General features: G+C 39.4%; 1 protein-coding gene across 2 annotated transcripts in view; it reads left to right on the top strand.

Moving 5' to 3' along the window:
* The first annotated feature begins 1,499 nt into the window (after nucleotides 1–1,499).
* col5a1 (procollagen, type V, alpha 1) overlaps nucleotides 1,500–24,462 on the top strand; it is a 62,515-nt gene continuing 39,552 nt past the window's right edge. For both annotated transcript variants that reach the window (XM_079486358.1, XM_079486357.1), the window contains exons 1-4: nucleotides 1,500–1,835; nucleotides 16,367–16,534; nucleotides 20,891–21,104; nucleotides 21,787–21,949. In XM_079486358.1, the coding sequence (XP_079342484.1) occupies nucleotides 1,733–1,835; nucleotides 16,367–16,534; nucleotides 20,891–21,104; nucleotides 21,787–21,949 (648 nt within the window). In that variant the 5' untranslated portion in view covers nucleotides 1,500–1,732. The remainder of the gene's footprint in view (nucleotides 1,836–16,366; nucleotides 16,535–20,890; nucleotides 21,105–21,786; nucleotides 21,950–24,462) is intronic.

Here is a 24,462-nt window from a genome sequence, read left to right as displayed (position 1 = left end):
ACATATGAAGAATGTCGCGTATGAAAATACGTTAGACTGAAAGTCGTGCTGACCGACACGAAAAAGGGGGAAATTTGTGTCCATGAACACAAGTGAATAGATATCAGTTTATGACAATGTCACAAATTCCCTTGAGACTATGTTGAGTGAGTAAACGTAACAATTTCATCGACAAGAGCATCAAGTTTCGGGAGATCCCGTTCCTTAAACTTATTAGAGTTGTTAATGTCCCAGTTCACTGCCATTTATCCATTTTTATGTCAGGTGTTCCGAAGACGTTTTTGTTGACTGAATGATGTGTTCTCAAGTATGCGACCGTTCAACCCACCAGACACGCTGTACATTTAACCTTTACAGCCATAAAACAATGTATATTCCCTTCCACGCTGCACTGTCTATTTACTCAACAAGTGTTTGATTTTCTTAATATCTGCTTTGAGGTGGTACTTGCGGTGTCTTATTTTGGGACTTCAGCGTTTGTGTGTGTTTGAAGGGCTGTTCGGGAGTAGCTGCCCCCCGCTGGCTCAGGGACACCTCTGCACAAAAGAAGCTGCATTCTTCAAATTCCCTGCGAGGTAACCTGAGGTGGAGTGAGACATCACCCCCTATTTAACATGTGTAACGTTGAGGCATAAACTCCACAGCGATGTACAATTTGATGTCACCTTTCTGATGTCACTCTCGTAAAGTCAACATTGGAAAGTAATGGACTTCTTTAGAACGCATCTAAACTTTTTGCTATTCACCATTGCCATAATTTACCGGTAAATGTTTTTATTGTGTTTCATATGTAACAAGGACCGAATTCTCATCCCGTTTACATTCGGCCCCGTGTCAAAAGGTCATCACCTCGATGGCCTTCTCTGCCTCAGCTGCCACGTGTGTCAGGAGGTCCAGAATCATTTCAGCCTTAGAATAGTTTCCAAAATGTAATTTTAGGATGTACTCGGAATAACCATTGGCTCTAATGCACGGCACTGTTTCGTTTTTACCGTTCATTGGCTGGGTAGACAGGGCAAGTTGAATTGTTCAGCATCTTGTGCTAACCGCTTTACATTGGCTCTGTATTAAAAAGAGAAAGAAAACGATTAAACAGGCGAATAGTACTTTTTTAACATTGGAATCACAATGTCTTTGATGATGATCAGATGTCTCTGTTTGATGTCCCTAAAATAGTGTTTTGTCTATTCTTAGAAAAGAAAACCAAGCCACAATGAACTGACAGCAGAAGACATCAAAAGATCCCTCCCTCCTCTCGCTCTGACCAATCAGACGCCGCGCGTTCTCTTCTCTCCTCTCCGATTGGATGCTCGCCTCGTGACTGACAGCCCTTCTGAATGAAGTTTTTCCCATTTTGGCTCCGCGAAGTTTCAGTGACGGGGGCATCGCCTCAGCTGGAGAGAGATTGAGAGAGAGAGAGAGAGAGAGAGAGAGAGAGAGAGAGAGAGAGAGAGAGAGAGAGAGAGAGAGAGAGAGAGAAGCAGCGCACCGAAGGAAAAGCATAGTCGGGAAAGACTGGAGAGAGGGTGCCCCATCCATCTATCCCTTCATTTATCCCCCCATCCTTGATTCACTTATGGCTGCATGAGAAGCGCTGTCCCTCCACGCTCCTCTCTCTCGCTTCCTTTCCGTGGGACTTTTGGGTTACTGCTTGTGTCCTGATAGACAGCGCTTGTCAGAGCCTAAGTATAACCGAGCTCGAGCGATCCACGCGCGGTGTGGACGGGTGGTCATGGATACACCTATCAGATGGAAAGTAAAGAGGAGGCTTAAGGAGGTGCGGCTGTCGCTACTGATAGCATTTCTGATGTTTGTCACCTCCAGAGCCAGCGCAGGTAAGCGGCCGTCAGATGTTATCCAACTGTTACTTTGTATCGCTTGGTCGGCGCATCAAACGCGGGCGGCGCACAACGGGGAGTGCGCGAGAATGCTGCGCGGTGTCTGTCCGGTGTCCCAGGACTGGGGATGGAGTGAGATGTTAAACATTTGTTTGCGCATACACCGCATCGGTACGATACGGAATAACGGCATTCTCGTGCAGCGCAATGGGAAGAAACTGAATTTGCCAACTCTGATCCCATTCGATGTAAAGCTCGTTCAAGCTCAACTATTGTTGTGTAGATCACCATAAAGACTCTCTTGTGGGGTTCAGAATTTGATCTTTTTACATTGCTTTTTTAGATCAGCACATTCTTTTACGAGAACTCGGTACAGAAGGTTCTCGAGGGGCATCAGCATCCCTTTTGAGCAGCCCCGACGTGGGAGTTGTGAGAGCATCAGGGGTGACTCGGACGACTCGAGGCTTGTGTATGAGTTGTTTTGAAGTGTTTGTGATGCTCTTTCTAAGAGATCTGTCAGAAAGAAGGTTTTCTCCAGCAGGCGCTCGTTGACTGCAGAACGTAATTGGAAAAATATGCAGGACGCAGATGAGAAACACAAGAGCATCACACCAGTCTTTAAGTATTTGGATTGGTGGTTAAATGATAAGAATAACAGATAAATGTTAATTCCTCTTCATGAAGAGTCGGGAGTCCTGTAGTGGGCTTTAATGAAGAACATCAGTGGATCGGGGTGGAGTCGCCACACATTCTCTACATCAGAGATGCTTGGGGTTAAACTTGTCATTATGCTCTCAACCAATTATCAAAACCTCAGTATTTTGTGCATATAAAGTAGGGATACAGTATTCAGTATACCTTATGCATACTATATACTTTTTAGGGTTGCAGTGCACTGGTTGTTTGGTGTTCCATCATTTTATTGTTCCCTGGTTTGTAAGTGTGAGGCGTGTAGTCATTAATGTGAAGCTTTAGGTTCAGTTCAATTATCACAGAGCTCAAGCAGACAGGATATAATCTCTCATCTTCTTTTTCGATTCTCCAGCCTGTCCCAGGGAGTATACCCCTTCTCTCTCTCTCCCTCCCTCTTTCCCTCCCTCTCTCTCCAGGCTGAAGGGAGGGCGAGGGGTGTGTTGGATATTCTGCTCCGTGTGTAATTAGTTTCATGTCTGGTCTGGCCGTTTAGAATTATTTATCGGTTTTATTAATAGCAAGGTTCGCAAATGTTTTGTAAGAACTTAAATATAAATATATTTCTTTGGTCTTAACTTTTAACAATTTAGTCTTTTATAAGAACTAAAAGGATGAGGTTGCTAAGTCTCTGGTCTTGTAGAAAACTATCTAAAGGTGCTAAAAGCTAAAAACTATTGACTACCATAGTAGGAAACGGAACTGCTATGGTAGTCAACGGTGCCCCAGAACTGTTTGGTTTCCAAAATCTTAAAATCTTATGTTGTGTTCAACAGAACAAAGAAATGTTTACAGGTTTAAAAAACTTGAGGTCGAGTAAATGATGACATCATTTTTGAGGGAACTTTCTTTTTCTCCATTGCTTTTTTCTTAATGAGGATGTTGAAGGGTTAATGCCACATCTGTTTATTTGATCTCCAAAGAACTACTTAGGACCTGACTCTAGACCTCAGACCAGGGGTCTCCGACGTTTTTAAGCGAGGGCTACCAGATAAAATCAACTGGAGGTCTACTTGTTTATAAATTACTTTCAAACATGAACATGTGATGCATTATTTTTCTCACATATTTTTGCACTTAAATCATTTAAACATTGGCTTATAATACATTTTCATGACGATGTAGCACTTGGTTGATCGGTACAGTCACAGATTCGTCCAATTACCTGAGCCTTATTATTTAGCCCTGTGTTTGGCGGGCACCTTACAGAGTGGCCACTAGGTGCCCGCGGGCACCACGTTGGAGACCACTGAACCATAAAATAATCATTTATTGTGATCACATCTGTTAAGCTGTGAACTGTATCTGATCAATACATGCTTACACTTACTCAGAATAAGTCAAGGCCAAAACAATTAAAGTGATGTATTCTTTAATGGTGTTTAATATAAAACATCTGTTACTAAGATCATTACAGTACTTTTAATCTGGACTAATGCTTATTATATAAGTTATTTGGTTTCCTACATACAACTTCACAAAGAATGCTTTGCACGAGTCTCAAATACAGCTGTGATCCCTACGCATTTTTGTTCCGAATGCTTCCTCGGTCACGTGTTTTGTAGTAATGCAGAAAGATGGTGTGTTTGATTCACGGACGAGCTTGCAAAATTTCAAGGGTAAACTTTAGAGAGCTATGAATCCAATTAAGGCGTTTAATAGTTAAAAAGTTGTTCCTTCTTTGTTTAAAAAAATACCACAAAAACACTCTACAAAGCTATGCCAAACCAACAGGTGGCGATATAACTCTTACCCTAAGTTGCCTTGGCCAATGAGAAACCTGGAATCTGACGGCAAACAATGGAGATAGCAGAACGCTTTCCTATATCATACGTCAAATCTTCAGTTTCACCGTCTACACGACAACACTGAACCCGGTGTTTCTAAAAATCTTTCCCCTGGCAGGAGTTTAAAAAAAAGTTTGGTTTCACTGACCGAGTACCGCATTCGGACGAACGGCCAAACCGCATAGAAAAAACTGCGGTTTTGAAAATAACCGTGTTCGTGTGGTCAGCAGCTTTCACTGTTTCCATGTGCTCTAACGATGATGTAATGCAGTAGGCGGAGCAAAGCTGAATTTACTGCAAAGTTCGGTACAGAGTAGTGCATTCTGGGATATGGTTGTTACAGATTAGACAGAAGCTTGTAAAGTAAAACAGCCGACGGGGGTCCGGCTACACTTCCTGTGCAGGGTTATTCCCCTTTATTACTCAGACCAGTGCTGTTTTATGAGTTTTTTACAAACACTTTCTGTGGTCCGTCCACACTCATTCAGGCTGTTGGGTGTGCTTGACTCCTGGGAGTGTATGGATTCTTTTTAACAAATGGCATGTTGTATAGTTTATTGCCCATGTGTGTTTTCTCTGTTTTTCGTTTGTCTTGTTGTTATCATGGACATACCTAAACACAGTCGTGGAGTCAAACTTTCAGATCCTTGGAGCCTTTCAAAAATGTTTCCCTTGTAATGAGAACAAGCTGTATGTCTTTTCTGAATTGCTTTTCATCCAGAGTTTGATTCAGTGTCGTTTCGAAGTAGAAGAATATCAAAAGTTATGCGGAAATCAGATTCGTGTTGCCTTTGGCTCAGCAGGTCCCATTACCTGGAGACGCGCTATTTAAAAAAGGTTCACCTTTAAATCCAACAGGAATAGAATGAAGGGTTTCCCTTTCCGATCGGACCGAATCACCTACTTATCTCTCTTATGAATTTAAGCATGCAAGATTTAGATGAGTGTAAAAGTGATTTGGGTGTACAACTTTTTGTTGATTTTGTAGTATGCATTCAGAAGTAGTATGCAAAATTATGATTATTGAGTCCCAAATAATATTACACTAAACATGATGCTTAGTCCACTAATATATTATATCTCCTAAATGAAATGATTAAATACTGCCAAACTGCAAGGACTTTGATGGTCCCTGATGCACATGATGTCATTTCACAACAGTGTAGTATGTTGCAACACTGCCATACTTGCTTACTTCACAAGGAAAAGTTTATACCTTTCCATTGCCAACACAATATGTGTCTAATAAAAATATGCAACTGAGATTCAATCTCGGTAAGGGTAGCCAGAAAATCAAATATATTTCTAACAGTGAATCATATACAATGCATGCAGAACAAGAATGTCAGTATAGATGCTAGTTCAACAATTACCGTGTCAGCAGTTGTGAATTGATGGGTGTTACGTAACATCAGACCAACGCTCAGCACTATTACTGCCCTCAACGTGTAGGAGGTCCAGTGTTATACATTTTGTACTGCATTTAACACCACTGTGTTTAGCCAAGGGTTTCTTTCTTTCGGTTTGTGCGGTTTGGAGTTTATAGCGTGTGTTTTTGAGTTGCATTGTTTAATGATTTTAAAGTGCTTTATGTCTCCTTCCAATCTCAAATCCCACAACTGGGAGGGTGATGGTTGGTCTTTAAGGAGTCAATTCACACTCTATAAAAATAAAAACAAGACGTTGTCTCTTTCAGACATGTTGACCCAACCACCTTGCCACAAAAAAAGCAGAAGTTAAGTTTACTGTAGTAGTAGCTCGGTTGCTCTGGATTGGTTTTGTAGTACGAGCGAGAAAATGAATCGATCCTTTGAAGTTTGATTATTTGAGTGATTCAGTTGAATCAGTCAGCAGAGAAATGGGCAGTTTGTTTTAAATCACTGAACTGTAAAATCTTTAAGCAACAAATCTAAATGTTTAACCTTGACAAACATTTGACAAACTATAATAAAACAATTCATAGTTGACAACAACTATGCGTACTTTCTGAAAATAAATGAGTGAATCACTTTTATGATTCAGTTCATTGATTAAATGATTAAATTATTGAGCAATGAATATTTTAAGTTATGTAGCTGATTGAAATGAATCATCCATGGACGAAGTTTGATGATTCAAAGGGAAAGTGAAAAATCGAGGAGAGTTATTGTAGCCAATGACAGCAGATCAACAGGAGATGAGGTCAGAGCGTCAGAGGTTATAGGTCAAATACTGTGGGTGGTGACCTTCAGATTATGACCACCCCAGTGGTTTACAGTGCTATACAGCTGTTCTTGAGAATGACAGGTTTGCAATGACACAAGGGTGTGTAAATGTAAAAAGATTTTGGGTGACTTTAAGAACAATTCTTTGGTGGTTACTAGGGTGTTGCTAGGCGCTTGCTAGCTGTAGTGTGTTGTTGTAGAGGGCAGATGTTTTTTAGGGGGGATTACACCTGGTCTTGATACAGCCCACCACCCCTGCAGCTCAAATACAGCGCATTGTTTCTGCCATGCATGCGTGTGTGCGTGTTTAGATCTCTGGTTCTCAGAGCTTTAGAGTTGAAGATTTTGAGTATTGCATTTCTGTCTGCTCTGCTCTGTATGAATAGACTCTTTCATGGCGCTTTTAAACGGACGCCATGTTTGAGCTTTGCTAAGGCTTTGTTGTGATTAATTGGGGGGGGGTCAGAGTGTGTGCGTGTGTGTGTGTCTGGCCTCTCTCAAGTTCCGAGCACCCCTGCAATGACTCGAGATTCCCCTGGGCTTTCAAGAACCCCACACATGTGCAGAGACTTCCTCTAGAATAACATTCCCTACATACCTGTACTAGCGCTGCACACTTAGTATCTGTGGACTACACATCAGATCCAGACGACCTCAAAGCATCATGGGATAGCTGTGTTTTTGGAACGAATAGCCACAAATGGAGCAACAGTGATGTTTTAGTTAATTTCTTTTTGGTTTTGAGAATGAGAAGTCAGAGAGAGAAATAAAGAGAGAGTTGTGTTCTCACATCTGGAAGCTATAGCCGTCATTGTGATGTCTGCTGATCCTAGAGAAAAAGAGGGAGAAAATAGGGGGAAAAAGGAAAAATACGTTCCAGATGTTTTTCCTCCCCTCGCTGTGGAACAGCAGAGGAATAAAATACTGTTTCATTAAGAAAGAAGAAAAATACACGGTCCTCGCAGAGAAACGTGAGAGAGTTTTGGTTTGAACTTATAAAAAAGTGGTCCAAATGTTATCGTACAGTTTGAACGGCTTTTGTTTTATTTGTGTGTGTGTGTGTGTGTGTGTGTATGCTTGTTTGTGTCAGATTATCAGACCTGAGAGATGCTTCAGGGTCTCAAATGCATGTTTCGCATTACGTGATGATATGTCGGTAGATTGCAGAGAGCCTGCAGTGTTGTTGTGTGTTGTTGTTGCTCACAAGTGGCCGTAACATTTAAATGCGAATACAATTTATTAATATCTTGAATATTTTTTTTGGGTGAGTGTGGAAGAGAGAGTGTGCATTTGGTGACCTTTCTTGTGACCTCTGATCTTATATACCACATTCATGACCCTGAGCCAAAGCTTTATGGGTCTTCCAGGGGTTTATGACCAACACACACTTCTTGCACTTTTTAGGAAGGGGCGATACTGATTACTGATGTATCTTTTCATCTCATGGAAGAAGAGATGTTTCTTTGTCTGATACAGTACAACGATGAAACACATCTATTCTCATGATGTTCGCAGCAGAGTCTGAAACACTCTTCCAAACTCTGACATCCCGACCCGAAATGAGGCGAATTTCTTCTCACACGCACCATGGAAACCAAAGATTCCTCCAAAATAGTAACATATTGTTATATAAAGTTCATAGTAAAGTTAAAAGCGATATTATAAAGTGAAAAATATGGGATCTCTGTTTAAGAACACTGTAAGAAACGTTCACAATCTGCCATTCGCATTTGGAAAGCAGCACAATTTTATTGCACTTTAGTTCTGGGATTTTGGCAGAAGCTCCCGTACCGTGGTAAAGGTCAGTACATGAAAGCTTCTAGTGTAAAGACTGCTCGAGTCTTCAGAAGGTTTTCATTATCCTGTGGACGAGGCCTTTAGTTGCTCTAGGAATGGACCATTTGAGCAGCATGTTAATGGTTGCGTGCTTGTCTCTCTCATATATGGATCAAATGTATGAAAATCCCTTTATAGGTTTCAACAAGTAACTATAAATGACATCCGCACCCATTTGACCCTGCACACCTGGTAATGCAAACGCAGTCATGTGTCTAATATCTGTATGGATACCTGCAGTTTTTTGGGGATGACAGACACGTGGAGTCGGTAATGAGCGATTAATAATTGTTCAAGGAATATTGAGGAGATGTTTAAGAGAACCCACAGGTCCAGACATGAGCGAGAACTTTAGGATTCTGGAGCGGTGTGTGGAAAGCTAACATTCCTTCCACTGGCCTCATACAGAGAATATAAAATAGTTCTCTCTCTCTCTCTCTCTCTCTCTCTCTCTCTGCAGTAGCACATTATGAACTAGCCGCAAAAGCCACAGAAACGTTCATCTTTCTCCAGAAGGAATTCAACAGAATCTACACACACACTTCAATCAGACTTATAGGGCAGAACAGAAGCTTTTTGTTTCAGAACTGTAATGATATGGATACGGATATATTGTGTCACATGTAATATTTGGCTTTAACTAATGAAACACGGACAATATTATTGATGTATGAACTGTTTTACGATTTGTGATTTTACAGGGAAACTTCTGTACTGTAATATTCTGTCATCATTTACTGTCATCACCTTCGAGTTGTTCCAAATGTGTACACATTGTGATGAACACAGAGAAAGATTTTTGGAATAATGCTTATAACCAAACAGATCTTACACCCACTGACTACCATAGTAGGAAAAAAACAATGGTAGCCCAGAACTGTTTGCTGTCCTACATTCTTCAAAATGTATTCTTTTTCCTACTATGGGAGTCAATGGGTGTTGAGATCTGTTTGGTTATAAGCATTATTCCTGTGTTCATCAAACAAAGAAATGTATACACTTTATAACAACTCGAAGGTGAGTAAATGATGACAGAATTTTCATTTTTAATGAAGTGCATATGTGATTTAAACAAAAAATGTGTTGTATCTAAAATCATTAGATCTTTATATTAGATTTTAGTCATATAATATGGCATTTTCATTGAAATTTTTTCCTATTTTCTTTTTGGACATGCACCATGCTTAATACCACTTTACTCTTTCAAGTACCTTAGCTATGTAAGGACTGGACCATGGTACACAAATATGGTAATTATTTCAATCCTAACCGTGGTCTCTTTTAAAGTACAAAATTTGATCATTTGATTCTTTCACTGCACCAAGCTGCTATTTGATGGAAATAGCCTATAGTTTTATTTTGCTTACTTGTATTTTGTGTTTGAAAGAGAGGGGCGTCTGTTTTGTAGTAATGATCACTGATCTGATAGAGGGGAGATTTAAACTGCAATTGTGCCATTGCTGTTGAAATTGGATGTTTTTGTCCTCAAATGTGTGTGCGATCGAGTTTGTGGTACAGCACCAATGAGTCAACGTTTCCAACTCCCATGCTGAACTCCAGCCAGCTTTGCAGTTGCTAAATGTGAGCTGTTAAACACTGACAAAACCTCCACAAACACATACACTTTTATACAGCTTTATTTTTGCTTTATTAGACTATTAAATGTGTGTGAATGTGTACATTGTGCTGTTTTCGCTGAATCAGTTGGACGTCAAGTGCTGCTCTGTGGAAACCGGTGCACACTATCGTCTTACCAAACCACCAGGCCGCCACACAAAACCATACCATTAAACGGTACTTCAAAGAAGCCACAAGAGGAGAGAGAGAAAGAGACTGAGAAAGATAAAAATAGGTTTAAAAGTCTTGGTGAAGAAAGATAGCCTAGCAAACTAAGGCCACAAAAATCAAAAGAAACCGCACGGAATCATTCAGCACCTGGTTGGGATACCTGCTTTTGAGCCCGTTTGCCCTGTGAACCCTGCCCTCCTATTACTAGTGTTTCTGTCCAGGTCAAATGTCGAATCGTGGACAGTGACCTACTGCACGTCTTTATATGTACTTACACCGCTATCTTACCCACAGGGCACTCCGTATGATTGGCTGCTGTTGGTTAAAAACCTGTCAATCACTCGGGTTGATCTATCATTAAAATGTCAGTGTGGGCTTCAGTGCCGCCCCCAGACACGGGTCACGTCTAGAAATGACATACTGAGCTGCTGTTTGCGGTGCCTGCCGGGGCAAGCGCCGCCATTACTGTCGCTCTCTAATGACCACCTAGTAACATCCTAACAACCATAATTTCAATCAAAGCAGTACACTGACATCATTATTTTGCATTTTCTGTTTAAATAACTTTCTTAAGTCTATCGTCATCTGTGTGTGTGTTAGAGAACCAGGGTACTAAAGACAACAAAAGATTGTGTCAGTACTTGAGGAAACAGATTTACAACACACACACGCATACAGACACACACATGCAGTGTCACCCTCTGGCTTTAAACAGAAAAATGCCTTTGATGATGGATGTATTTCAGAAAATAGTCTTTTAACTTTCGCCTTATGCATGGAAGTCTCTGCCCACTATCTCTCTCACTTTCTCTAACTCTTTCCATTGATTCACAGTGCTTGCATTTTCCACATCAAATGCCGCTGTTAAGCTGTCATTTTCTTTCTGTTTACCTTCAAGTGTACAGTTAGATTCTCATTTCTCCATCATTACAGTCTGATGTGGTTTTAAAAAGTGACTGATGGTAATGCAAGCATGTTTTGATACATTAAACATTCTAGATCTTCCTCTAAAACTTCTTTAGCTGGAAGTATGTCTTTGGTTGAAATTCATTCCACAAAATTGCTGTGTAAACATTAGACATTTTGATTCAGTTCAGATGTGCTGTGGTTAAAGATGTACTGTTGTGTGGTACAGACATTTGGGTCCTGAATGTTGCATTGTGGGAAATGGAGTTTAACAGCTGTGTGTTAGCGAATTAAAACATGTTCACACAAAGGATGAAGTTAATTTTTTTTTATAAAAATAGCTACACGACAACTGTAATGATAAGGCTTAGATAGGTTATTTTGTTAAAGTGACTACATGCTCCCAGAGCAAAATGTTATTGCTCAGAGGTTGCTCTTTCATAGCTCATGAGGTTTGATAGTGATTCAACTTAGTCTTGGATGTTCCTACTATACTTTCTTTAGGAGAAATAAAACTAGAAACAATTGAGGCATTTTTTAAAATAAATATAGAGTATTGATGTGGACAATTAAGGTAGTTGTATGTAGACAAAAGACTTAAAGTGACAGTTCCCCCCCCAAGAAAAATCACCCCGGGTTGTTCCCCTGTAAATTTGTATAAATGTATTTGTTCTGTTGAACACAAAAGAAGATATTTCGAAGAATGTAGGAAAGCAAACAGTTATATGTTAGTCAATGGTGGCCAAGAACTGTTTCCAAATATCTATCTCTGTGTTCATCAGAACAACACTTTTATACAGATTTGGAACAACTCGAGGGTGAGTAAATGATAACAGAAATGTCATATTTGGGTGAACTGTCCATTTATGTAAACATTCCCAGTTGCTTTTTTTTAATTCAATTACACGTTAAAGAGAAATAATAAAGACACTCAATTATGATTTTTCGTTCTAATGAACTTTCATTTAAATTCGGATGTGTGAGTTATACTATTCTGTCAGTTGACAGATGCATTGTGGGATATTAAATGCTGTAAACATGTAGTTTCATTTCCTATGTTGTTAATGTACTTCAGGTTAGAAAGTGTTGTGTTGGTAAATGTAGTCGGACAAATGGCAAAGGTCCATAAAAGCTGTGTCTGATTTTGTGCTTTTGTATGTCGCTGTGTGTGTTAGAGGAACAACAGACAGAAGTTTGGACATGTTTTGAGCGTTGAGTCAATTTTTCCACTTCACCGAATGAGAGACACAGAATTATCTGTGCAGTGTTTGTGAGAAAGAGGAATCCCTTTGGACAGGCAGGTTAGGAAAAGGACACTCGCTTTACACATATTGGCAATGTGCGAGTTGGATTAGGTGTGCTACAAAACGAATGAAGTATTATGCCTGTTTCTGCTATATGAATGCGTGTGTGTATCTTATCGTGTCCGTTTCCTGTTGTGTGAAAAGAATAAGAATATCATTGCTGCTTTGGATTTTATAATGGGAAAGAAAAAAGCGAGAGAGAGAATGTGTCAGCTCTCTTTCCTTTTTCTGTCATTCACCTTCCTGTGTATGTGTGTGTGTGTGTGTTTGTATCTGGGTTTGTATGTGTTTCCCAGAAACACACGGGGCGGGGGCTGGTTGTCACATCAGATAGCAGTTACAAAACTAGACCCGGCCAACTTTCGGAAGATCCAAAGTTTCCAGCATGCACATTGACAGTATGCACTAAAAGATGGATGACCTTTGTGACCCCTCAGAGCTGAAAACTCAGCCGGCCTCTGCTGAACCTGAGCATTATTTATATAGTCTTGACACTACCCTACAGTGATTGGTCGTGAAGGGAATCATGTGATAATTTCCTCGCAGAGAGGTCAACCGTAAGCGTGAGTTGGTAATTCTGATTTACTCACCGAATGAACTAATGCTGGTGTGTGTGTGCACATATTTCTGAGGTAACTCTAGATGTGACATCACATTTGCTCTAGTAAATGAAACGTTTTCATGCTCTCTCAGTATGCTCTTGGCTGCCAATAGCTATTTTATATAAAGGGGGAGGAGCCACACAGTATGTCCCGCCCTAACTTCCTGTTTTTGTGGAAGTTACATTCAATTCAACTTTTTATTCTATCCATTTGTCCATTTGTAAGAAGTGTGTGTGTGAAGCATGTTTTGTATTTCGTGCTCACTGCTTGTGTGGTAGTGTTTACTTAGTTTAGTTTATTTAGTGTTTTGGATGTGGTTGTTTTGATGCTATTTTTGTGTTTATGTTTGGGACTGTGTGTGCCTTTTGTTGTCAGTGTGTTATTATAAGCTGGCATTAAAACCTAGTGTTTTAGAGAGAGATAGAGAGTTGTCATTATATCCGTTGGAAGCTTGGTTCAGAGGTTATTGTTTGTTTCTGTGTTTTTTAAGTGCAAACATTTGGATTATTTTACAGAAATCACAAAATAAGGGAAAAAGTTAAACGTTATAGGTGTTATGCAAACACACCTGAGCTGTGGCCTGTTTGCGGAAGGAAATGCTGTGGTTAAGGTACATGAGCACAGGCAACATTTCTGTTCCTCCGGGACGCCTCTTTAACAGAGTAAACACACACACACCGAGTACAAACAGTCGTGGAGAGTTAGTAAAAGGTGAACCTCAGTTTACCCGAACAGGTCTTTGCGAGTCGAAGCTCATGTGTGTGGTTTCGTGTGTTACATGACATTTCAAAGAATGTTGAGGGATTCCACTTAACCAGAGCTGTAAATAGATCAAATGAAAACTTAAGAGTGAAAATATTTACACACACACACACACACACACCTGGACAGGTAACAGTGAGGACACATGCACAGTTGCACACACATGATCTGACACATAAACTAGAGAAAAGAAACACTGTGAGCAACATGAAAAGAGTTTGGGTGAGTATGATGATTCATGTTGAAAGAAGAGTGCACTTTACTGAACCTTTATTTTTAGGAAGGAAGAATTTTTAGAGTATTGGTGTTGTGCTGTCTAAAATCTAATGGGTGTTTTTTAAAACAGTTTGAAGTGTGTTACTGGGTCAAACCGGGTTTGCAGACCTTTGTGTTTTCCTTTTAGTTTTGCCTTGGCACAAAAACCATTTGTCGTTTTTCTTAAACAGCCTTGAGAAAACGCCTTACCTCAAAAACGTGCAATTATACCACATATTAAAGGAACAGTTCACCCAAAAAGAGATAATTCTGTGTTCATTTACTCGCCCTCGAGATGTTCTAAATCTGTATACATTTCTTTGTTTCGTTGAACATAGAGAAGGATATTTTGAAGATGTTTGTAACCGAACAATTCATGGATCCAATTGACTACCATAGTAGGAAAAATGATAAAGTTAGTCAAAAGTGCCCCAGAACTTTTTGCTTTCAACAGTACAAAGACATTTATAAAGCTATGGTGGCCAAGAACTGTTTGGTTACAAGCATTCTTACAAATATCTTTCTCTGTCTTCATCAGAGAACAAAGAAATTCTACATATTTGACAATGTGAGGGTGAGTAAATGATGACAGAATTTTAATTGACAAATAATTTAATTTCTGTATCCGGCATGATTGTCTCCTAAGTTCAGCTTCGCTTTTCTGTCACAAGCATTTGCCTAAAGATGACGATATGAACACAAGATTGCAGTGGATGAATGTTTTTTTAATGTTTGTTCAGATGGTCCCGCTCACGGTATCATCAGACTGTAAAAGCGTGTCATTTTAAGACCTAAAAATAAGAGCCCTCAGAGCTCTCACATTTGGCATATCTTTAATATTAAACCATAACGGCTTGTTTTTTTTTGACAAACTTCACTGCTACTCTGATAAGGATTGGCCCATAACTTTGGCTAACCAGAGTATCTCAGTGTGGTTCTAAATGCTCATCGATCGGATGGACTGATGCCTCTTTCTGGCTTTGGAGGTCACTTCATGCCGTCTCGTGCCAAAATCTTCATTAAACTAAAATAAAATTCAATTGTGTCATGACACATTTATGTCTTGAAGCAACATTTAAAAGTATGTTCCTGTTGCCTTTCTTTAGAAACAAATATTTGGACTGTTTAAAATGACAAATCTTTCGTTATTAATGCAATGACATTTGGACATTTTAAAGTATTTCCTTAGCGTCCAAATACTTTCTAGGGCCATTTTTTTAAACGCATCACAATTATTTCGCTGCACATTATTTCACCAATACGCTGCACATAAAGCAGTGATCTGTTTTAAACAGTTTTTCAGATACATTTCTCAACCGTTTTAAAGGTTGGTATCGGATCCAACATTCTTTTAGAGTTGATCTCAGCGAGTAGTATTGAAATGGCCAGACAGCGTTTATTATAAATATCTCATTGAAAAATGTAAACGTTTTGAGGCATCACATCAGACAGAGTAGTAATAAATAAACAGTGTCTGTCTCTTTGTCTGTCTCATTTTGTCTGTCTGTCTGGATCGTTGAAAGCCTGACACTCTGTCTTAAAGGGACAGTGCACCCAAAAGTAAAAATATCCATCTTTTTGTTACAAATTCATGGAATGGGAGTGCAGTGAAGAGGCATTGAGGTTCAATCTGACATTTTTGTCAAAAAACATATTCTTAATCTGGAACAGCGTAGTTACATTATGTGATGTTTTTTCGTCATGCTGTGTACATTTCGGGTGTTTTTTAGAGAACAAAAATGTTTAATCTATAAAGTCAAAAAACTTTGAAACTTGATATCTCACTGTATGTGTGTGTGTGTGTGGGCATTGAAAGCCAGTCACAAAGCAGATGCATTAACTGTGTGTGGTCTTCTCTGGGAATCTCCACTAAAGGGAGAGAAAAGGAAAGGATGGATTAAGTTATGTGTGTTTGTAAATGGCCTTTGTACGGAGTGTATTCTGTGTTCATATGGTCAGTTTAACTCAACTCTAAACACATTAAACACTTTGTTTTGTTTATTTTGCTGTGGTGGGTCACATCTATATTTGGAGCATGTAGTGGTGACTTTGCGGGGCTTTTAGTGTGCTAATGATACATGTATGGTTGACTGGGCACATGAAAAACTAGCAGATTATATACTGCATACTGGACAGTATACACTGTATACTACCTGCTCGTTTTGAATAATAGTGTCTGTAGTATGCAATGAAATGAAAGTTTTCCTCATTACCTGGTGCATGTTTAACTCGGTGAGCTTAAGCCCAACATAATCTATTGTATTGTGTACCAAAGCAGGTTTACACTTTCAGATTGGATCCTTAACGGTTTTATACAATTGGTCAATTGTGGTTTTATTTTAATTGTGTTCCTAAATAGCACAAAACTAATTTTGTCTCTCTTTCTGTTTACAGCTCAACCAGCCGATCTCTTAAAGGTTTTAGATTTTCACAGTTTACCAGAGGGTGTAACGAAAACTACAGGCTTCTGCGCACACAGGAAGTCATCGAAAGGGCCCGATGTCGCCTACAGAGTCACAAAAGAAGCACAGCTCAGCGCTCCAACTAAACAACTCTATCCCTGTGAGTACACAAACACACGCATACCACACACACACATTTCTGACGTGAAGAAGTCTCTATAATGCCCGTTCTTTCCCCATTGTCTTCCAACGCTGAATAGCGTTAGCACATTCTCATTTAGGCATCTGTAGTGAATTCAGGTTTACATGAATGCAAACCCACACAATTGAGCATCTACTGTATAGTCACACACAGGTGCACATTAGGATAATATAAATGTGTGTGTGTGTCCTGCTTTGTTTGTGTTTGGTCTGCCAGTTTATAAAGACACACATAGTCTCTCTTTACCATCTTTTCCATATGTCAATGTGTTTATCACTTTTCAGCACTTTGACCCTAAATACCCTTCATTTCTGCCTTATTGGCGTTAATGTCACTGTGCCCTGGATTCTGCATTTGGCAGGAGCGCTGAAAATCTCAAGAATTTGAGGGAAGGAGGGAGAGAGGAGCGGATGAGGAAAGAGATGCCCATCATGCAGAATAATCAGACTAAACTGAATTACAGTAAATTAAACAGAGACGGTCTCTTACCTCAGCCGACAGTAGCTCTGTTCCAAACTCCTGTGAGCTTCCTACCTAGACAGCATTTTTAGCTATTATATAGACAAAATTATTCCGACTTGTCAGATACATTAAAATGCAAAGGCAGCGTAACACGATAATGCAATCCCAGAATGCATCGTGATGAACTGAAAACACTCATCCAATGAAACCCAGACCATCTCATTTACAATTGATGTGATTGACTGATCAATCACTTAAGAGGTTCCAGTTTTGTTAGGATGCTGCCTGTATAGAAAGCAGACAGTGACCATATTCATCATTCTTTAACAGAATAGTGAGCTTGTTCTAACTTTTCTTAGTCTTTTGACTTATATTGGAGGGACTCGAATACTTATGTCCAAATATGTCTTCATAGCGGGGTTTTGTGTTGTTCAAATTAACACACACACTTGACTGGTTGGGAAACCTTGAGGAGTGAAAGCAAATGGAAGGAATGAATCACTCTGAACACAATGCATACATCTGTTCTTCATCTCTCTCTTCCACTCTTGCACCGTATATATTGTTCGTATATTTATAAATATATACATTTAGGTTTAGAAAAATCGATTTTGCATCCCAAATACACACACGGCGGGTGCACATATTTGCATGCTTTTATGACAGCATGCACTCGAGCTGACATGGACAAGCACTGTCAAAAACTTTTTGTAAACTCCTCCCCCTCTACTTTTCTCTCTTCCATTTTTATCCATACCCATAAGGCATTGTCTCCTGTTGAGCTGTGTCTCCATGGTTACAAAGAGGGTCATTGGTTGCTGGAGTTTGTATACATGGTAGAGAGCCAGACCTTCAGACATGATGAAAAACAGACCTGGGTTAAAATAACCTCCGCTTGTACCTCCACAGATGAGATTCTTTCAGACTATATATATATATATATATATAAGTATATATATATAAATTCACAATAAGATAGTTGAAAACAACCAAAGCAAAGATAATACAACTGTAAGAGTAAGAATAAAATCTGCAGGGTCCAACATTCATTCAAGTCTTCTGAATTACAGCTGAGTAATTCTGCTCACAAAGGGAAGGGTATGGAGCAGAGATGAGACCACAGATATGACTTGATTTCTGAATTCTTGTGTTTCATGTTACCCTGGTGATGGGCAGATCTCGTCTCCAGAGGGATGGGCCAAGGCTCTTACCCTTTGACCTCTAGACGGATTTCAGCTCTGTCTCTTTAACACACACATCCACATTCACAGGAAACAAGGACAAAAGCACAGAGAAAGTTTTGTTGGCATCTGCGTGTGTCTGTGTTCTGGCGAACCCTACACTGTGGAGACCAACTGTCACAAAGATACCAGCAATGGATAGCTTGTGGGGACAAAAAGCAGCTTTATAAAACAAACTAAATTATGTTTAACTGAAAAATTTAAATACAGAAAAGTATGAGGGTTAGTTTTAGGAGTTCGGGGACAGAATATACAGTACGTACAGTATAAAAATCATTACGTCTATGGAAAGTCCCAATAAAATGTGTGCTTGTGTATAAGTGAGAACAAAGCTGGTGTGAGTTTGTGAGTGTGACAAGAATATAACAAACCTTTCATCTCACTGGAAAATGTTGCGATTTTATGAGGTTTTGAAGGAAATCAAACGTTGTGAATCATATATAAATGTGTTTGATTGTGTTTTTCAGTTAAAAGCAAGCATGAAGGTTAACTCCAAACTCAACTGTAGGAATTTATACGAATTAGCCACCAATTCGCTAAAATGTTATGTAGTGAATGGTCATGAAATTGAGTGTTAAGCTAACACACACACACACACACACCAGAAAGAGTGAAAACAGGTGTGTCCGTGTAATGCATTGAGTTGTCTGAGAAGATTGATTAAATCAGAAATGAGATGGAGGAGAAATAATGAGAAAAACAGAAACTCTCCCTTCCTCTATGCTTCTTTCTACTCTCTTATGAAGCAATATTCTTCAACCCACTGTTAAAGGGACAGTTCACCCCCCACATAAAAACGTCTGACATCATTATTCACACTCGAGTTGTTTCAAAACTGTATAAATGTATTTGTTCTGATGAACACATAGAAATATATTTAAAAGAATTCTTGTTACCAACCAGTTCTTGGCCACCGTTGACTACCATAGTAGGAAAAATATCAATGGTGATCAAATGTGCTCCAGAACTGTTTGCTTTTACTAAATTCTTTTGTGTTCAACAGAATAAATAAATTTACCAGAAAAAATATCCTATATGCTGTGTAATTACTTCTATTGCTCTACATATCTGTTCTGTCAAACAGACAGACTTGAGTCATCTTTCGTCTGGTATTTAGCTTGTGTCAGATATTTTGCGACATTTATGCGCGTAGTGCTTAAATCGCTCCACATCTTATGAAATAGTCAAATCAAAACTGTTCAATTAATTTATTCAGCGTTCAAAACAGCAAAATATGTAATCGAAGACATGCACAATTGCAAGGAAGGTGAAGAATGGTGTCTCGATAAAACATCTGAAGTCTTTAACATATTCGTCCCACACCATGAGAACTGACCAAAAGCAGAGCAGGTTGTTGAGAATGTGTGTGGATTGAACACATGTACTGTATAGATGCTTTGTCTGCTTGTCTGGAAAACTTACTTCCTGTCTGACCAGTGCAGATTTTCCCAGAGGTCCTGGCGACAGGCATCTGTCTGGCACATGCGTGTGTCAGTTAGTAGTCATGTCTGTTTTTCTACTTTTAGAAAGGCACTGTTTTATTTCACCTCTTTCTCATTCTCTGTCGCTTCTGCTGACGGCTGCTTTTTAAAATTCGATTTATTTTCCTTTTGACTTTCAAGTCTTTTTCCCCCCAAAACAGTCTGAAGTTCCACAAAGATCTTTTGGAAATGAACATTAAGGGCGGATATAATCCAGTATTATAATAAATGTACAGTAGGCCACAAATCTCACATTTAACGCTTAAAGTAAGGAAAGTTGTAACTCTGAAGTAATGCCATATTTCTTTTGTGTTGCTAACATAAAAAGTCGTATTTGCTTGAAATGAAATGAAGTTTTCATATGTGGGTTAACTGTTCCTTTAAGAGCTCTCTCTCTTCCTATCTCGCTCTTTCGCTCTGTTTATTCTTTTCATTCTCTCTTCTAAATAAATTGGAGCAATAAAATGTCTCTTAGAAGGAACAGCTGTTTTCTTCATTACACTCTATTCTCTCTCTCTCTCTCTCTCTCTCTCTCTCTCTCTCTCTCTCTCTCTTTTTTTTTTCTCTTTCTAAAGAGCCTCAGTAGATCCAAGGCTCTTATCAACACATGCACGCACACATACACACACATGTCTAGTTTATTATATCTGTGGGGACTGTCCATAGGCGTAATGTTTTTTATACAGTACTGTATATTTTATCCCTTAACCCAACCCCTAAAACAAGAGATCATAGAAAGCTTTTTTAAATATTTAAATAAAATATTCTTCTGTACAAATGAAATGCATTTTTGCCCATAGGGACCTCATTTTTCGTCCCCAAGGTGACATGATTCCCCATGAGTTGGTGTGCTTTCAGGTTTAGGTCCCCACCGGGATATAAAAACAAGGCCACACAGAGAGACACACACACACAGAGAGATAGTAAGAGTTTCCCCAAGATGTGCCAAGTCCCCATCAGACGATCCAGCAGTTTTCCATTGTGCGCATATCCCTGTCAGATCTTTATCAATGTTACCTGACAGTATCTCTCTGTCTCCAGACGTGATGTCACACACTGTCTTTATGTAATATTTTACCATTCTGTGCACCCAAAACAGTAATGTTTTTCAACACTCCCTCCCTCTGTAGCATCCGTGTTCCCTGAGGATTTCTCAATCCTGGCGACGGTGAAGCCGAAAAAGGGCAGTCAGTCCTTCTTGCTGTCGGTTTATAATGAGCAGGGCATCCAGCAGCTCGGACTGGAGATGGGCCGTTCACCAGTCTTCCTGTACGAGGATCACATGGGTAAACCCGGCCCAGAGGACTACCCGCTCTTCAGAGGGATCAACCTGGCCGACGGAAAGTAAGCATTCGGTCGGATAAAGAGATCAGAGTTTTGTATTCCTGACCCGACAAATGTATGCCTTGTTGTGACTAGCTAGGAATTTGTCATTTAAAGAAATATTTTGTATCTTTGTATGATCTGATGTTGGAAGCTTTAGTGAGAAAAGTGTTTGGCATTCATTGTAGGCTTTGATGTGTCAGACTTAATCTGACATGCTGGTGCAAAGAGAAACACCTGCACAGGTGTGAAGACTAAAATGATTACTCTTGATATATGAAGGCTTTGTGTTCATGTGCCAGACGTGCTGTAGACAAATATAACAAACAGACTAACACGCCGGTAGAAAGACAGACAAATAGACATAGATGGGAAGACAGACAGTTAAATAGACACAGACAGACAGGTAGACAGCATGCATTGTGTCCACTTAAGAACAATAAGGCTTAAAGTAAAGGTTCTTGACTATTTAACTACCTTAGAACGTATTTTGGTTTCCCTAAAGAACATTTCAGCCAAAGTTGCTTTCTTGCCATTTCTATAGAACATTTTTCCAATACAAAGTTGCGCAAAAAGTTCTGTGGATGTTAAAGGGTCTGTATGGAACCGTGCAGCCTGATAAATAACTTTTTAAGAACCTTTACTGTCATTTCCAAGAGGTCATAAAGTCAATGTAAAGGTTTTATTTCTGTGCGTGACTCAGGTGGCACCGTGTGGCGATCAGCATTCACAAACAGAACATCACTCTCATTTTGGACTGTAAGAAAAAGATCACACGGACACTAGCCAGAAGCCCTCACCCCATCATCGACACCAAAGGGATCGTGGTCTTTGGAACGCGTATCCTGGACGAGGAGGTATTTGAGGTAAGGAAGAACTCCAGAATCTATTCCAGTCATCAAAAATATTTACTAGAACTTTCTTCTGAATCTTGTCCCCTCAGTCTCTCTTCAGACATTCCTGTTCTTTTGGCTCCTAAAATTGAGAACTTTGATACTTTTGTTTCTCCAAAAATTCTTTAGTTTAAATGAAAATGTGAGACTGTTCGTAGAATGAAAATAGTGTAGAGCTATAAATAAAATGTGGGTAGCATAGCTGAAATTATTTGGTTTTTGGTAGAATATGACTTTATCTTAGAGTTTTGATTTTGGTCATTTTGAGCACAGGATGAAACATTGTTGAGATAAAACTCCAGAGGAGATGAACGTGTTTTCCTTTTCTCTTAACTTTACCATCATTGCAGTCTTGGACAGATGATTGAGATATTAAAGAGATCTCATCAGTTTTTTTTATCTGAGGACCGGGATGTTGTTTGTCGATGATCTTTGTCTGGGGTCTGTGTACGCGTGTCTGTCGGCTGAATGTTAAAATGTTTTATTAACTGGCTGTGAATGTCAAGTGAAGATGTGAGAGTTTGTTTAACGTGTATGTTTACACCTAGTTGTGGTAATGTAGCACCAACTTAATTGTTGGGTTTGTCGGGTTACCCCGTGGCCCAAGAGTTTATAGACTGCGGTGTGTGTCTATTCAGGTTGACAGTAAAGGTTTGGTACATTAAAATGTGGCTTTGCTTTGGTCAGTAGTTTTGTTCTGAGCCATTCACGCTTCTTTTTACATCAAATTGAAATAAAAATGCAGAATAATCTCTTGTTTCAAGATGGCACTAGCTGAATATTTAAAATGATTATGACATATTGCTTAGTAGTTTTGCTGTATTGTGTGATTTAATGCGTCCAAATGAGACCAAGAGCTGCCCAGGAGACGTTCAGAAGGACTTTTGTTAATGCTTTCGTTTCCCCTAAGGGTTTGACCGCAGACGCAGAGATATCATGGAATGTTGACGTGTCTTCATGGTTTGGTCTACCTTTCTGTTTGAAGCTCAAGGGTTTGGAGAAAATGGAAAGAAGCGTGTATTTCTTTCCACAGAGTGAGACTGCAGGTTACCACAGAACCATAACCAAACGCCTGCTGCCTTCACACACACACACACACAGAAAACATATTTCATTTCAAGAGTCTGCCCGTGTCATTCTCTTAAAAGCACACATTTCTGGATGATGGATTTTGAAGATAAACAGTGACTTTTGTATAGTAAGAAAACAAGTCGAAGGGAATCGAAGAGAACGTTTTTATAAGAGAGACGAGTGTCATTTGCGTTGAAGTTTAAGGCTTCTACACGAATGGCTTAAATTATTGCTCATGCTTTGAACAAACCCGGACCTTCTCATTATTCAGTCATCCTTCCCTAAAATTAAGCATGGTTGTATTACAGTAAAAGAGAAGAAACCGTGTTTTTTGGACACATTGATTATAATTCGTTTTATCAAAGATTTACCACAGTTGTCATAGCTAACTATGGTTATTGTAGTGAGACCATATAGTAACTTGGTGGGTACTATGGTTTTATTACACATACCATAGTTAAACCACGGTTACAATAAGGTTAATGGTTTCTCACATGTCATTTGAATAGATATGTCATCACATCCATTTGAAAATCCGATAAGGTTCGAAGCTATCAGCGTGTTGCCATATCAAAATGTTTCACCTGGATCTACTTGTTATTAAATGGATATTTTTATAATAATAGAGAATTATTCCTATAGGTATTTAACTTCGGTATATAACTTGTCCTTGAATCACGTGACTTTGAAAGCTTTGCAGAAACATTTCTAAAGGATGTAACTCCTCAGAATACCGCAGCAACCGTTTAGCAACGTCCAGGCAACTTTTCACACTTTAGCATCACTATCCGTGCTAGGTGATATTAGTGACCCTCTCATATTTTTTTTTTGTTAATATCTACTTAGCAACAGTTGTTTCTTGAAATAAGTTGTGAAATAGTTTGCCAGTTCACAGATCATTAATAAAGCATTTTGATTCGAGATGACGACACAGACAGAGAGTAGACGAGGGGGGGAATCGGGTAAAGTTTTTGTGGAAAGTTCTTGTCAGGATGAAGCTTATGAGGTCCATGTCTGATGACATCATTAGGGGGTTTCTACACAGGTCGGCAGTGTGTGCGTGTGGGAGAATATCTCTCTCTGATAGAAAAAAGAAGTCCAGACGTGTGGATAAAATCAGCTGTCAGACATCCAAACTGGATGGATCACTGGATGTATTGCCTCGTTCTAATGCAGTTGTTTTAAATTCTCTCCCTCTTTTTCAACCGCCCCTGCTGTCTTAGGTCCTAACTGTTGACCGATCAGCATTCAGAACCAGAACTATTTCAATGAAATAAAATGGGAAAAGAAACGTGACAGACAGAATAGGAGGGGCTGGAGAGTCGAAGGAGTGGACTAATGTGGCAGACGGGCATATTGCTTTTGGATGAGAAGTCGGCGCTGTGTGTGTGCGCAACTGGTGTGGTTTCTGTGGT

This window comes from Barbatula barbatula, assembly GCF_947034865.1.
Source record: "Barbatula barbatula genome assembly, chromosome: 22".
NCBI lineage: Eukaryota > Metazoa > Chordata > Actinopteri > Cypriniformes > Nemacheilidae > Barbatula > Barbatula barbatula.
Note: the sequence above shows the minus strand (reverse complement) of the source record. Positions and strands in the feature narration are given on the sequence as shown.